Raw genomic sequence first — 15133 nt, 5'->3', positions numbered from 1 at the left:
GTTCAGGTGTTAGAGCTCCCACAGCTGAGAACACCAAACTGAGCTCACCCTTCAGGGAAAAGCCTGGAACACACCCTAGTGTTCCCTATTTCCTTTCAAATCCTTCAGATTTCCTGCCACGTTCATTATAGACCCGAGTGACTAGCAGCAAACAACTCCCCCACCCCCCCTCTAAAACCTCTGCAGCTCCAACATGTAACTTCCTTTCAACGCTAAAAACAAGCTGTAGAGCCCAGCAGCTGGGGTTTGGGAATGTTTTACTCAAGTTCGATTCTCATTTTCAGTGTCAACAACAATGCTTTATGCACAGGTGTAAAGGTTATCAGCTTGTAAGAGCTTGTAGTCCTTAGTTTTCCTAACAGCCTTGTTACACGAATGCACTACAGGTGAATGCAATTGTATCATTTCAGGGTCTCATTAAGGTGGTTTGATGAGTTCTAAGTTACCAGAGCAGATCCACAGGCCCGGCTTGTAGGCCGCTGTCTGCTTTAGGAATCTGTTTTGTACGAAGACAAACATTCTCCACAGCCCCTCAAGTTCACAAAGCTACTTTCATATCCGTTATTTCCTGATTAACAATTGTGGGTGGGGAGTGGGGTCATCCCTGGGAGAATCTCCCAGGTGTCAGGGTTGAGACAATCAGTAAAAGTCATAGGGAACGCGGGAAGGAGAGGTAGTTTGCAAGGGGTTGAAGCTGCAATTTAGAATGAGACAGGTGACACTCATCGAGTGACATTTGAGCAAATACTCTTGAAGGACATAGGAGTCAGCCAAGTAAATCTCTGGGAAGATAGTTTCAGGAAAACAGCCTCCGAGGCCAGTACCCAAGGCAAAGATACAGGTGAGGGGGACAGTAGGCAGTCAAGTGACCCGGAGACTGTCGCCCAGGGCCCTAATGGGCCGTTTTCAATACTAGCTTCTACTTCATGAAACTTGGAGCCCCTACAGACAAGCTGAGGAATATTTTACTTCAGAAGGATCACTCAGCTACCCAGAGCACACACAAGGTGAGGGAAGATAGGAGACAGGCAACATGGCCGCTAACCCAGGTGAGCCACGAGAGACTACGGAAGTAGGTAGCAAGAGACTAACCTAGATACAACCTTAAGCAAAACAGACCTTGCAGGTTAGAGGAAAGCAGGAACCACTCAGCTGGGTTTCAGCGCATTTAGCTACCCCCAAAGTGCTTTGGTTTCTCCTACTTTTACCACCCTAACCCCCAGAGTCCCGAGGGAAAGCTTGTAACCCACCCCTACTGAAAGGTGAGACTAGAAGCTTGGACACTTCACAGCCCCCTACTCTCCCCCGCAACTGAGCCACTGCCCTGGTTTTAGGAGTGGGGCTTGTTTTTGCTTCCTTAGGAAATAACCTTTAACTTCCTTGGAAATGACAGCTCCCCCGACCCCCCCCCAACGCCTTTGCCTTTAAGAATTTTTGAGAGAAACAGCACAAGTTCAGGCCCAGCAGAGTAACCCCCACTTTCTTTTCGCCAGCAACTACTTCAAGGAAGGGCACTTAACCATGCTTAAAAGGCGTAAACAGCATCCCTCTCCTGCTTATAGAAAGTTTAAGCTACCCCCCCAAAGTACTTTGCTTTCTCCCACTTTTACAACCCTCCTAGCCCCCAGAGCCCAGAGGGAAAGCTTGTACCCACCCTACTGAAAGGTGAGACTAGAAGCTTGGACACTTCACAGCCCCTGCTCTCCCCCCCGCAACTGAGCCACTACCCTGGTTTTAGGAGTGGGGCTTAGTTTTTCTTTCTTAGGAAATAACCTTTAACTTCCTTGGAAATGGCAGCTCCCCCGACCCCACCCTCAACGCCTTTGCCTTTAAGAATTTTTGAGAGAAACAGCACAAGTTCAGGCCCAGCAGAGTAACCCCAACGTTCTTTTTGCCAGCAACTACTTCAAGGAAGGGCACTTAACCATGCTTAAAAGGCGTAAACAGCATCCCTCTCCTGCTTATAACGTTTAAGCTACCCCCCCAAAGTACTTTTTCTCCCACTTTTACAACCCTCCTAGCCCCCAGAGCCCAGAGGGAAAGCTTGTACCCACCCTACTGAAAGGTGAGACTAAAAGCTTGGACACTTCACAGCCCCTGCTCTCCCACCGCAACTGAACCACTACCCTGGTTTTAGGAGTGGGGCTTGTTTTTCTTTCATTAGGAAATAAGCTTTAACTTCCTTAAAAGCGGCAGCTCCCTCCCCCCACGCCTTTTTTGCCTTATTAAAAGTTTAACTTCTGAGAGAGAGGAACAGCACGAGTTCAGGCCCAACAAAGAGTTACCCCTACGTTGTTGCCAGCAACTACTTCAAGGAAAGGCACTTAACCGTGCTTAAAAAACGCAAAAAGCATCCCTCTCCCGCTTCCAGAACCCGAGCAGGAGGGCTAGCGGCTCGGGAACGCCCGGGGCCAGTCAGCAAGGAGAGGCCGGAAAGCGCCCGCCACGCAACGCAGTCACAGGTACGGAGAGGTTTTTCCAGACCCCCACCAAAGACCACCAGTACTTTCAGCGTCTATAAGACTCCCCTCCGCAAAAAAGTTTCCTACAGCCCAGCCCGCTCCTACAACCTACAAGAAGAATCACACACACTATCTGACTCCCAGAAGCATTGTGACGCTAACAGCCGCCCGCGCCGCCTTTTCAAGGGCCCGCGGGGCGTGCTATACGTCACTTCCGGGGCGGGGCGGGCGGGGCGAGCAAGGCGGGGGTGGGGCCCGCGGGGGAGGGGAGCGCCAGGTCCGCGCAGGCTCGCCAGGACCGCAGCCGCCGAGCCGAGCGCTTGACTATATATGGTCAAAGCTGGGGGCGAGCCGCGCGCGGGGCCGCGCTTCCGGGTTCGGGGCGTCCGCAGCGGCAGCGCGCAGGGCAGGCGCGAGCTGGCCTCGGAGCCCCGGCCTCGGACCGCCCCCTCCACGCCCGGCACGCCCGGTGCCGCCTTCCGGCTCCAGTCCCCGGGCTCGGCTTCGGCGAGGTGTAATTCGCAGCGCGGGCCGGCCCCCGAGGCTCTCGGCGAGCGCGGCGCGGTAACAAGTGGGCGAGGATGCCGTACGAGATCAGTAAGTGCCGCGGCGCGGGGCCCCCGAGCGGCCGCCGCGCTGTCCCGGCCCCGGTCCCCAGGCCCTCGGCGCGGTGCGGGTGGCGGGGGGGGGGTCCTCGGGGCGGGGGAGGGGTGCAGGCGCCGGCCGGAGGCGTGGCGGGGCCGCCCTCGGGGGTGCAGGGCGAGACCCCCGCCGGGGAGTGCGCCCCCAAGTTGGCGCCGTGGGCCGAGCCGGAGGAGCCCCGCTGCCCCCAAGGGCCTGGCCCGAGGCGCGGACCAGGAAGTCGCGCGGTCCCTGGCGCTCCTGGAAAGTGGAGGCCGCCCTCCCAGCGCAGTCAACAGGTGACCGGCCGAGACCGGTGAGGGGCCCCTTCTCCTCCCGTCTGTCCGCGCCGTCCCCGCCCTGCCCTGACGTTCCCCGCCGCATTTGTGTCTCCGCAGAGAAGGTGTTCGCCAGCCTCCCCCAGGTGGAGAGGGGCGTCTCCAAGATCATCGGCGGCGACCCTAAGGGCAACAATTTTCTGTACACCAATGGAAAGTGCGTCATCCTAAGGAACATCGACGTGAGTACCCCCTACCCCGGGCGCGGTTCTGCTCCGGAGCCACCTTGGGATGGGATAATTTGCCCTCCCCTCCACCCCTCACCTCCTGCCCATTGGCCCGGGGAGGGTGAGGGCGCCACGCCCCCTCTACTGGGAGCCACACCTCGGAGCTCCGGAAGCCGGCCTCAGATTCACCCAGGTCCCTTTCTGCTCTTTCTTGATGAGGAAACTGAGGCTTAGTTTTCGTTTCTGTCTACGGTCATAGCATCCTGAAAGCGCCGGATCGCCTCTGATCTTGGAAGCTAAGCAGGGTCAGGTCTGGTTAGTACGTGGATGGGAGATGAGATTAGTTAATTCTTTAAAAGCAAGGGCTCTGGATTTGAGGGATCAGACTGACCCAGTCGGCCGCTGCATGACCTTGAGAAGACTAGCGATTTGGGCCTCTCTGAGCCCCAGTTTCCTCGTCTGTAAAACAGATGATATGGTGACCGCTCTCACTTCCCTTGCTGGTTGGGCAGATGGAATGAATGAGCTGATGGCGTCCCTCAAGCCCAGTGGTGCCTGGTGCACGTTGAGCCCTTGCTGAATGGAATGGCACTCAGCTAACTCGCTGTTAATACCCTGGTTTTCCAGTGTGGCAGAACCCGGACAAACACCCAGGCCTCTGGGCCAGCCTGATCTGCCACCATGGATCTAAGCCCCAAAGCAAGAACAGGAAGCAGTGTGTTCCCATGAATCATTCTCTGCAGGCCTCGGGTACCCAGGCTGAAAAGGCTTCTAGAGCCAGCTCCTTGGGAAATCCTTACGAATTCATGTTATCCCTCTGTAATTGTTGGGGTGACCCAGTCTGTCTGTCAGCCTCCCTCCCTCCCTGGGTTACACGCTTAAATTTTGCTTCTCCCTTCCTCAGCCTGAGTGATGGAATTGGGGGAGTGGGAGTTGGAGGTGCCGGCCTGGCCATTGGGTGATTTCTCCTGTGCTGTGCTTAGTGGGGGCGGCTGGCACAAAGGTGTATGTTTTGATTGATTCCATAGGCCACAGGTATACAAGGGTTGTCAACTTAAAGTCAGCCTGATTTCCCTTGGTAGATTGGGACTGTTGATCAGACACACTTGCCCTCCAGGAGGCCAGCAGCTGGCTGAGGGAATGAAGAGGTCTCTGGGTCTCAGTTTCCTTCTCTGTGAAAGGAGAAGCCTCTTGGTCCAAAGAGCTGCTGGCTCTGCCCCCATCTGTCTCGTTAAGCCAGCCAGTCGCTGCTGTTCCTCTGCTGGAAGACGGAGCTCTACCTGCCCAGGATTGCTGGGCACCTCAAATGAGGGGGTGGTGTGAATGTGCTTTGAAGGTGCTAACAACTTGCTAGTCACACAGATTCCTAGAAAGCCGAACAGCCTTGCTTAGAACTGGAGAAAATCACCAGGGATCTAATGGTAATGATCTGGAAGTTTCCGAAGTCAGGTCTTTGAGGCTTTTGAGAAAATAAAAATTGAGATAGCCCTAAAGAGATATTTAGTAGTTTGGCAAATAAAATCCACTAACCCATCCTCGGATACAGAGCAGTAGGATATTTGGTTTTGCCCCTAACTAGGCCTTCCCCATCATTGCAGTCCACATTGACTTCCAGGGAGGGGGCCTCACATAAAGTACCTGCTGTGCATCTGGCCCTGTGCTAGCTTCTTAAACTGCAGCATCTCTTTCCACCCCACATGGGCCCGTTACTCTAAAGAGGAGTCAGACTTAGCAAGGTGAGGCAGGCCAGTAACTGGAGCTGCTTCTAATGGAGTGGTCATTCAGGGTCAGGCACCCCTTTGCAGAAAGCATTTCCCGGCTTGTGAATCCCATTCTGCCTGTTTCTGAGATCTGTATTCTTACTCCTTCCCGGTGGTTTGCCATTTTCTTCTCAGGGGTTACCCTCTTTCCCTTCTCATCTATTTTTAAGTTTTTGCAATGCCAGGTCAGCACGAGATGCTACTAATATAGCCCTCCCTGGGCTGGATATAGATCAGGCACTGAGGCTCTTGTTAGTTGGATGGGTGGACTGGGTACTCAAGTAAAGGTGGGTAAGATTTTTTTTTTTTTTTTAGGGCGAAGTACTCTTGGAAAGAAAAAGTGACATGAATTGGCATGACCATTTTGGAAGGAAGATGGTCTGGTTGGAATGCAGGCTCAGGGAGGGAAAAGGGAAGAAATGGAGGACCAGATCATGGAAGATCTAACAGATGTCTCATTGACATCTCAGACTCAACATACACCCCAAGCCAAATTTGGGTTTCCCATGTGCTCTTCCCCTAAAAGGGAACACCGTTCCTCCAGCTGTTCAGGCCCCAAACCTTGGACTCCTGTTTCACTCCCTGCTTCACTTCTGTGCCACATTTTAATTTTAGTAAATCCTTCTGACTCCACATTCAAAGTATCTTCAGAATCTAACAGATTTCCCCGGCTTCCTCTGCCTCCATCCCCAACTAAGCTATCTTCCCCCACCTGAATTATTGCCCCCCAAACTCCCTAAAACCAAACAGGTCTCCTTGCTTTCACCCTTGCTGCCCTGGGGGTCTGTTCACAACACTGTCCCTGGAGTGGCTGAAACACAAGACAGGCCTCTAGTGGCTTCCCACCTCGGTGAAAGCCAGAGTCCTTACCGTGGCCTCGGCTCCAGCATTCTTGCCTCCTTGCTGCTTCTGGAACATGCCACACATCTGTCTTGGTACCTGCTAGTTATTGCCTTTGCCTGGACATTCTTTCACATAGCTGCAAGCCTTGCTCCCTGTCTTCCCTTTGGTTTCTTTTTCTTTTTTAATTTGAGGTGGAGGCTCACTCTGTCGCCCAAGCTGGAGTGCAGTGGCGTGATCTTGGGTCACTGCAACCTCCACCTGCTGGGTTCAGGCGAATCTCCTGCCTCAGCCTCCCGAGTAGCGGGGACTACAGGTACGTGCCAATACACCCGGCTAATTTTTGTATTTTTTAGTAGATAACAGGGTTTCAACGTGTTGGACAGGCTGATTTGAACTCCCAACCTCAAGTGATCTGCTCGCTCGCCTTGGCCTCCCAAAGTCCTGGGATATAGGCGTGAGCCCCTACTCTAGGCCTTTCCCTTTGGTTTATACTTAGATATCGTCACCTTAGTAGAGGGGCGTCCCTGGAATAGAATTTTCCATCCCCGGCCTTCTCTCTTTGCTGACAATAAGTAGGAAGCAAGCTAACAAGCAGCAGGCTACTGCTGCCTACAAGTGTACATAGGGATCTGCCTGTCCCCCTAACTGGGCATCAGCTCCAGGCAAGCAGGGCTTTCCCCTCTGTTTCAGTCACTGCCATGTCCTCGCCTAAGAGTGTCTGGCACACAGTAGGTGCTCAGTGAGTTACTCATTGATTAAAAAGCTGGAAAACCAGGCTATGTCGTGAAGGTAATAGGCAGCCACGGAGGTCTTACTGCAGGAGAACAAGGAAAGCTCAGCTCAGTGTAGATTGCCGGACCTAAATTTTGTGGGATCCGCCTTTCAAACCTAAGAGTCGAGCACCCTTGCCAGCTTTGCACTTGGAGCCCCTTCTGTCATTTATTTTGTTGACTTAAAAGCTGTTTTGTGAACCCAGCATAATGGCACTTCTTAAACCTGTAGAAAAAGGGTGTTTCTTACCTATTTCTTTGAACACATCCCGTTGCCTCACCTGGAGAGGCAACTCTCCTCTGTAGAGTGAAAGACTATAATGGTGGCCGTGTAGAAACTAATATTCCAGAAGGAGAGAGCTCCAAGAAGGGGATTCCAGTGAATCGTGTACACTGTGTTTGAGAGACGTTAGTTCCCCACAGAGAAGGGATGGGTAGTCTGTGCTTCGGTGGTCTAAGGAAGGCTTCCTGCAGGTGCTGGTACCTCCTTAGGCCTGGGGTGGTTCCTTCTAGTTTCCTTACCCTGCCTCCATCGCCTCTGCTTCTTACCACCTCTGTGCAAAGACTGGGAAGGGTCACTCCCAGTGGCTGTGAACGAACCTGTTTGTGATTCTAAACAAGGCACGGGACCACCCTACAATAAAAAATTACCCAGCCTAAAATGCCAGTAGTGCCAGTAGTCCCTGTTTAGGAAAAAAACAACTTTTGCCTGACAACAGAGGCCCTCTTGTGTGCTGCCAGGCAGCCAGCAGATTTGCTGTGCAGGCAAGTTTGGGGCCTGCTTTTTAAAGTATCCAGTTCCTAGATTGCAGAACTAAAATGCACATTTGGAAAAGTGATGTCTATAAAATTGAGTTTCCGGGAGTGCAAGGTTTGTAGCAATTTGACACTGCTGGGAACCCAGGCGCAGTGTCAGTGGACTTTTCTCCTTGAACGGGGCAGACCAAGTTGGGGGTTGGGGAGGGTATTGGGCTCACTCTTGGTTTCCCTTGGTGCGACCTGCCACCATTTACATGCAGAGGACTCCCCTGTGTTTCCTGCAGGTTGGGGGTAATGGTGGCACGACAGAGGGCTTGAGGACTGACCTAGCTGCTTCTCTGGAATTGGACGCCTGCTGAGTCCCTGCATGTATCCAGATGGCCATTGGCTTGTGGGGGTGCAGGATGGAGGCCCTGCCCACATGGAGCTCACTGTCCTGGGTGGGAGTGAAATAAACTGTAGGTGGCAGAAGGAAGTGGTGCGTTGGATTATCACCTGGGCGCAAACGAGCTGGCAGCAGCGCCTGCCAGGTACAGAGCCAGGAACCTCTAGGCCTTCAGTCTGAGCACCTGACAGCAGGGGAAGCAGAGGGCGGTGGGGGGCCTTCATCTCAGGAGAATCTGAGTGGCTGCAGGTACCAGTCAGGACGCTGGGCTCCTGCAGATGGGACCACATGTGGGAGGACCGAAGGGCCAGGTGCTTATGGGCTGTGACTGTGGCACTGAGCGTAAGGGGAGTGGACAGGACCCAGGCTGGGAGGTCCTGGTGTGCAGTGGTGGCAGGTGGCTCACACAGCCCTACCATAGCCCAGCCCTGCTCTGAAGGCCACTGGAGTCATTCAGAGGTCTCACAGACAAGTAATCAGATCAAACCTATGGTAAGGAGAAGTTCTGTATCTAAGATCTGAGGCAGGGAAGCCAACTAGGAAGCTGCTGAAAGATGAAGAAGGCATCAACGCAGGTCCCCGTTGCATGGTGCAGCCATCTCTGGCTCTCACGTTTCCCACACACGTTCACTAAGCCCCTGTCTTGGGAAGCCATACCCTAAGCCACAGAGGACCAGGATTAAAATCAGTGATTTTCAGGGATGGGTGGTTTTCCCCCACCTCATTCCCCTGAGGGATATCTGGCAATGTTTGCAGACATTTTTGTGCCACTGGTATCTGAAGTCAGGGATATGGCCAAACATCCTGCAAGGTGCGTGGCCGTCCTTCCACAAAGAACTGTCCAGCCCCAAATGCCAGTGGTACCAAGGTTGAAAACTCTGGTAAAGAACCTTCGAAGGCACCAGGTTAAGTACTTCAAAAGAATAATGCCCTGGGTGCTCTGGGAATGTGAGGGAGGAGCCAGCTGTGCCACAGAGTGGGGACAGCTGCTGGAGAAGCGGCAGATTTGAGTTGGGTCTTGAAGGATGAATAAGAGTTCTCCCTGTGCCACAGAATGGGGACAGCTGCTGGAGAAGCGGCACATTTGAGTTGGGTCTTGAAGGATGAATAAGAGTTCTCCAGGAGGAGCGTTGAGACACACGGCAGAGGTAGGGAGAGACCAGGCAGGAAACAGCACGTGCGCCTGGGTCCTCTCAGCCCCGCTGTGGCCTCCTGTGGGTTGCTTTTGATACATTTCTTGCCCTATTGGAGGTAAGGGGAGGGATACTGAAGCCATCTTTGAAGTAAGAGAAAAGGTTTAAGCCTCATGCTTAAGACTAGTGGATAGATGGCCTTGCCCAAGAGTAGTTGGAGATGCTTCTTTGAGTGTGACACCACCTTCTGCAAGGCCCTTGTTAGGGACAGCTGTGGACACAGAAAAGGGCCCTCTGTGCGTCTCTTCACCATCTCAGTGATGGGCGGGCACTCCCTGCCCTGGTGATGTGCCTGCGCCTTAGACCTATGGGTCCTTAGCTTTGGTCACCTTGCTTGTCACTTCTACATATGGGTCCTGCCTGCTCTCCAGGGTCTTACCCAGAGAAAGGCCAGCATCCCACCCCTACCCCCACCCCACTGTCCAATCCAGTGCATACCCCTGAGCACCTGTCTGTTCTTTGCCGAGTGTATTTTGTGCTGGTCTGTGGCTGACACTTGGTGTGCTTGCCTCTTCTGTTTCCATGCCTGCGAGAGTGGGAGGAATGTTATCATGGGATCAGTGTAAGATTTAACGGAGCTAATTCGTAAAGCATCTTCAGAAGGTTGTCTGGGCCCTGGCGGGGACCTCTGCTTTTGTCTTCATGACTGCCCTGTTGGGTGGATGCCCTCATCTCTCTTTTGAGAGGTAAGGATGCTGAACCTCTGGAAGGTGCTGGGATTTGAACCCTGGGAGCCACTCCCAGGTCTACCTTTGCAACTCATCAGTTAAGGCCCTGGTGGGCCCTGGGTGGGGAGTAGGAGAGGGGAAGACTGAAAAGGGAGGTGGTGGTGTCCTGCTCACACATAGTCCAGTGAGGGGTGCTGCCATGCAGGGCCACACGGTGAGTACCCCCAGGCTTGTTTCAAGGCATCTGAGGCGGAGCTGGGAGGCAGGAAGGGAAAGTCGTTCAGGGCATGGCGGCCTGTGAGTGACCACCCCGTCCTCAGCCAGCTCAAGGAGCTGCCTGTACACTGGAAGCACACAGCTGGTTGGCCAGTGCAGACTTTGTGTTAAAGAATCACACTAACATCGAGACCAACCGTAAGGAACAGAACAAAACCACAGGGAGGGGTAAAGGCCGCCACAGATGGTCCCTGATTTGCAGTGGCGTGACCTGGGATGGCGGGAAGGTGTTGAGCATTCGTTACCTCCCTTGACTCACCGTGGTGTTAGTTACATGCTCATAACCCATGGTGAGTCAGGAGCAGCTGGCCCTGAGTTCAGGTCTGGCGCTGCCACTTAACAGCTGGGTGGCCTGGGGCATATCGCCCAGTGTCTGCCTTGGTTTCTTTGTAATGTGGGATTATGAGGTTACCTTCCTTACAGCAGGTGTTGTGAGGTTTACAAAGAGAATCCACTGAGGGGTCCACCCAGGGCCTATCTGAGAGTGAATAATAAGTGGCCGGTGGGGATTTGTTTCTTCATAAACAGCTACCAGGCTCCAGCCAAGTTCTGGTCTTTGTGAGTATTTGGCAGCTGCAGTGGTGGATCAAGTGTGAACCTTCTCCACTGTGGGGTCCACGTAGTGCAGAAGGCAGGTGGGGCACAAATGATGTGTAGTCCAAGGTGGAAAGTAGTGAGGGCAGTGGGGTGGGAGTCAGGGAAGGTGGGGGTTCAGGGTGGGAGACATCATTTCTAGCTTGGAGCATCAGGGAAGGCTTCTTGGAGGAGATGCCCTTTGCCTGGGCCTTAGAAGATAATTAGGAGAAGGCATTGTGTTGCATAAGTTTACATTCCTTCTTTGGAACTGAGGTTTTTTGCTATCATTCAGCCTTGGCCTTAGTTGTAGTCACCAGTGAACAGAAGGGCCCTGGCCAGTTATATTTACACAGGTCAGTTACAGCAGTAACGGCTTTCAGCTTCTGTTGCTTGCAGGAACTCGGAGTATTTACAAAGCCAGTGCCCTGACTGGAAGCTGATGCTCACTTGGCCTGGGTGGACCATGGAGGATGCCTGAGACTTTCTCTGGGGTTGCCGGGGACAGTTGGCAGCTAAAGGAGAGCACAGGAGGCCCCTTCATCAGTGTTGTGTTGTCAGCTGCTGAAATGTTTTTTGCTTGGGCAGGTATCTCCAACCTTCTAGCATGTTCCGTCAGGTTCACTGTGGGCCAGGAGCTGAGATACCAGTGCCAAGCCTTGAGACCCAAGCCCCAGGACCCAGGGTCATCACAGCCTACCTGTAAATTGGAGTGGTGACCTCTGGCCCCTCTGTCACCACCTGAGACTGGGAGGACATAGGAAAGTAAGAGAGCTTTGAGGGGATCAGGGCTCACTAATTGCAAGTGTTGCTGCCTGGGGCATAGCAGAGTTACGTAAATGTCGCTTCTGTGTGCTTGTTTGCGTGACCTGTGTATTATAGCGAGTCTCAAAGGCGGCATAGAAATTGTACAGGTGCTGGGGGGAGTTTGTTTAGGTTTGCCATTCAACAGGATTCTCAGAAAAAGACCAGCTATTCCTGGGCAGGTGGGAGGTGGGGGCTGGTGGGACCTGAGCATAGTGTGACAGAGTCAAGGGGTCAAGTCCAAAGCTTCTGCTTCAAATGGGCACCACTGGGCCTTGAACAGCACTGGGCTGGGTGCTCTTACATGCTGTCACTTGCCAAAGTCCGTGGGTCCTGGGTCTGCATCGCGTGTGTGACTCCTTGATTGCTGGCTGGTGTCCTTCACGTCCTCAGAGGCCCCCGGCCTCCTCCAGGGGTGATGGCAGAATTCTGGGGCTTGTCTCGAGGTCTTGTCCCAGCCCCAGCTCTGGCCCTCACAGGCCCTGGCCCCCAGGTGTGGAGGCCACTGGGGAAGGGTCTGGGGCCAGCAAGGTAGAGGGGCTGCACCTGTTCTATCCTCGAGGGTGGAGGTGAGGGGCCATGGGTTGGGGTAGTCGGCCCAAGGAGTGGCTGGCAACGTCAGGGCGGCAGCAGGGCAGCGATGAGTGGGCTGAAGCTTGGAGGGAGCTCAGGAAGGGTGGGTTGCAAGCCGGACCGGGAGGTAATCAGGGTCGGGATTTGAAGACTACCGGCTTGGTGGAGGGTGGAGTTGCATTCCAAAGCAGTTATCGCTCTTCCCAGGAGGAACAGGAGGACTGCATTGAAAATGGTGGAGGTAAAAGAGAAGGTGGGTTGGGAGTTGGCAAGGAAAACTGGGCAGGCCTGTGGTGAGGACTAAACGACAGCCTCCCACTGCCAGAGCTGGCCCAGCCTGCAGCAGCACGAAAAGAAAGCCTGGGAGGAGGGGTATCCCTGAGTGGGCAACTCCAGGGCTGCTCATGGCAGTCTCCCCCAGGCCCCCAGGGAGATGGAGAGACAGAACTTTTGCCTACAGTAGCACTGGGGCTCCTGGAATTGGCTTCCTGCCCTCCCTGTCTCGTTTTCCCCATTCCAGAGTTTTTCCCCAAATAAGCTTCTCAACCCCCAATCTCATTCTTCTTCCCTAAGATGGCAGGAGGGGGAGGAGGCGGGGGAGAGAGGGGCACACTGAGGGTGTCAAGGTGCCATCTCGACCCAGCTGATGGGGAGAGAGCCTCACAGGCCGAGTGACACATGGGGGTGGGAGGTGTCTTTCTGGGTGTAGTAAGCAGCCTCCCTCTGTGAGCTGAGGAACTGGGGAGGAGGCTGCTCTGACTCAGATGTAAGTCATTATCTGCAGTTTGGAGTATCTCAGCCCCCACCGCTGACCCAGTTGTATTTAGAATACAAACGAGAGTGAGTGATTCATCAGCTGGCAGGATTCTGGTGCCCTTTGGGGTTTTTACACACAGCCCTGACCATTTAGGGGAAGGAATTTTTAGGGGCAGAACTTCCTCTCATGCCCCTGCCTAGTCATCTTCCATCTCTGGATGCCCTCTCCAGCCGAAGGCCCGTGGGAGCCTCACCCTTTCTACGGCAGCGTGGCCTGGGGAGGAGGTCGCCCAGGCTGGGAGAGCCCATGAGGCCATCTGTCTGGCAGAATGGGCAGGTGCCCCCGTATGTGAGCGTAGGCCTCTCCCATCCCCAATCAGCTGTGAGTGGACACCAAACAGGGTCTTGGAGGGGCTGCCTGTTAACTGGATCACTTTCTTGCCAGGTGCTTTGGGTAGGGATTTATCAATGTCAGAATATGAAGCACTAATTGGAGAGGGAGAGGGTTGGATTGGGCAGACATAATAAATAGCCAGCATCTTAGTTTTATCGAGGTGTAATTTAGATACAGTAGAATTTGTCAGTATTCAGTGTGTGGCTTGGATCTTGAGAGATACCTATATAGTCCCATAACTACCACCCTAGTCATGACAGAACATTCCCGTCCCTCTGGAAGGTGCCCCCCCCCACCCCTTCCACCCTCACCCCCAGCAGCTGCTTATCTGCTTTCTGTCACTGGGGTTGCCTTTTCTAAAATCTCCTTTCATATGAAGTGAGAGGCAATGTGTAGTCTTTTCTGTCTGGCTTTTTCACTTTGCATAATGTGTTGGAGATTGATGGCTGGTGTTGAGTGCATTTGCACTTTGTTCCTTTTTATCACTAAGCATTGCGGTGTGTTGCATGTTTCTCTGTTCACCTGTTGATGGATATTTGGGTATTTCCAGTTTTTGGCCATTGCAAAGAAAGCTTCTGTGAACATTGCTCCCGTGTCTTTTGGTGGACACACGCTTGCATTTCTCCAGGGCAGATACCTAGGAGTAGGGTTGGTGGTGTTTGATGTGAGTAGTGTCTGTTTAGGTTTATAAATAACCTGCCCAACTCTTTTCCAACTGTACCATTTTGCATTTCCACCAGCGGTGTGAACGTTCCAGTGTCCCCATCTCTCTACCCTTGCCAGCACTTGGTGACGTCAGTCTTTTTATTGATTCTAGTGAGTATGGAGTGGTATTCTGTTGTAGTTTTGACTTGCATTTCCCAAGGCTAATGACACTGAGCACTTTTTCATGTGCTTACTTGTCATTCATAATATCTTCTTTGGATAGACACCTTGATACATTCTAATTTCACTGGCAAATGATTATCCCAAAATGGATTAATTTATGACTAGTGTCTATTATATTGCATAATGCTGTGTTAAGTCTTAGGGATGAAAGAGAAGGTCTGTGTAAACTTCTTTTTTTCTCCCCAGAACCACTTATTGAGATGGCTAGTGAGATAAAGGTCATGTTAAGCAGGGCACAGCAGAGTTGGAGGAGATGAACAGGAATACTAGGGACTACGATGTGTGTTGTGCCATCCCTGTGGACGTGTTAAATGATCTGGAAGCACAGAAGAGTGATACGGATAGCTTGGGCCATACTTGGAGGCTGCATGGAGGAGGGAACGCTTCCGTTAGGCCTGATGGGTGAGTGGGTGTCCGCAGGCAGGGAGAGGTGCTGGCCGAGGGCACAGACTACACAGAGACATGGAGCTTAAACAGGATGGCAGAAGGTGGGCAGGAATCAGGGTATGTACTTCTGTGGTCTCAGTCTCGTGAGATGGGGGCAGTGTGGGGATCTTGTGACCTGGAGGCCCCTCAGGTCTTCAGGGGGGGTCTAAGGGAGATGAGGGGTGGGGTGGCAGCAGGTGGGGTCATGCTAGGGGTGCCCGGGCATCCTCACAGGAAATCTGATGTGTCCTAAGCCTCAAGCCGGCGGGAAGCTGCCTCTTGGAAAGAGCACTTGGTTTGTAAAAAGTTGACAGCAGGTATCAGAGATTAGATGGCCATGTCTTTATTCCCTCCTGAAAGAAAGCTTCACTGTGGAGACAGATTGAGAGCAGCCCAGTGTGTGTGTGTTTCTGTTTCACTGAGGCCTCGTGTGTGTGTGTATACCGGGAGGGAGGCGCAGGGATCTACTTTTAGCAC

The 15133-nt window shown here is 53.2% G+C and overlaps 1 protein-coding gene across 3 annotated transcripts in view; it reads left to right on the top strand.

The window, feature by feature from the left end:
• Positions 1-2819: 2819 nt before the first annotated feature.
• The window catches only part of WDR1 (WD repeat domain 1), a 41222-nt gene continuing 28908 nt past the window's right edge, over positions 2820-15133 (top strand). For 2 of the 3 annotated variants that reach the window (XM_055245467.2, XM_055245468.2), the window contains exons 1-2: positions 2829-3059; positions 3482-3603. In XM_055245467.2, coding sequence (XP_055101442.1) covers positions 3044-3059; positions 3482-3603 — 138 coding nt within the window. In that variant the 5' untranslated portion in view covers positions 2829-3043. Of the gene's footprint in view, positions 3060-3481; positions 3604-15133 lie in introns of all 3 variants that reach the window. The other variant, XM_055245473.2, reaches the window with a different exon arrangement.

This window comes from Symphalangus syndactylus, chromosome 16, assembly GCF_028878055.3.
Source record: "Symphalangus syndactylus isolate Jambi chromosome 16, NHGRI_mSymSyn1-v2.1_pri, whole genome shotgun sequence".
Classification (NCBI taxonomy): Eukaryota; Metazoa; Chordata; class Mammalia; order Primates; family Hylobatidae; genus Symphalangus; species Symphalangus syndactylus.
The sequence above is the reverse complement of the archived record's forward strand: the minus strand, read 5'-3'. Positions and strand labels throughout refer to the sequence as shown.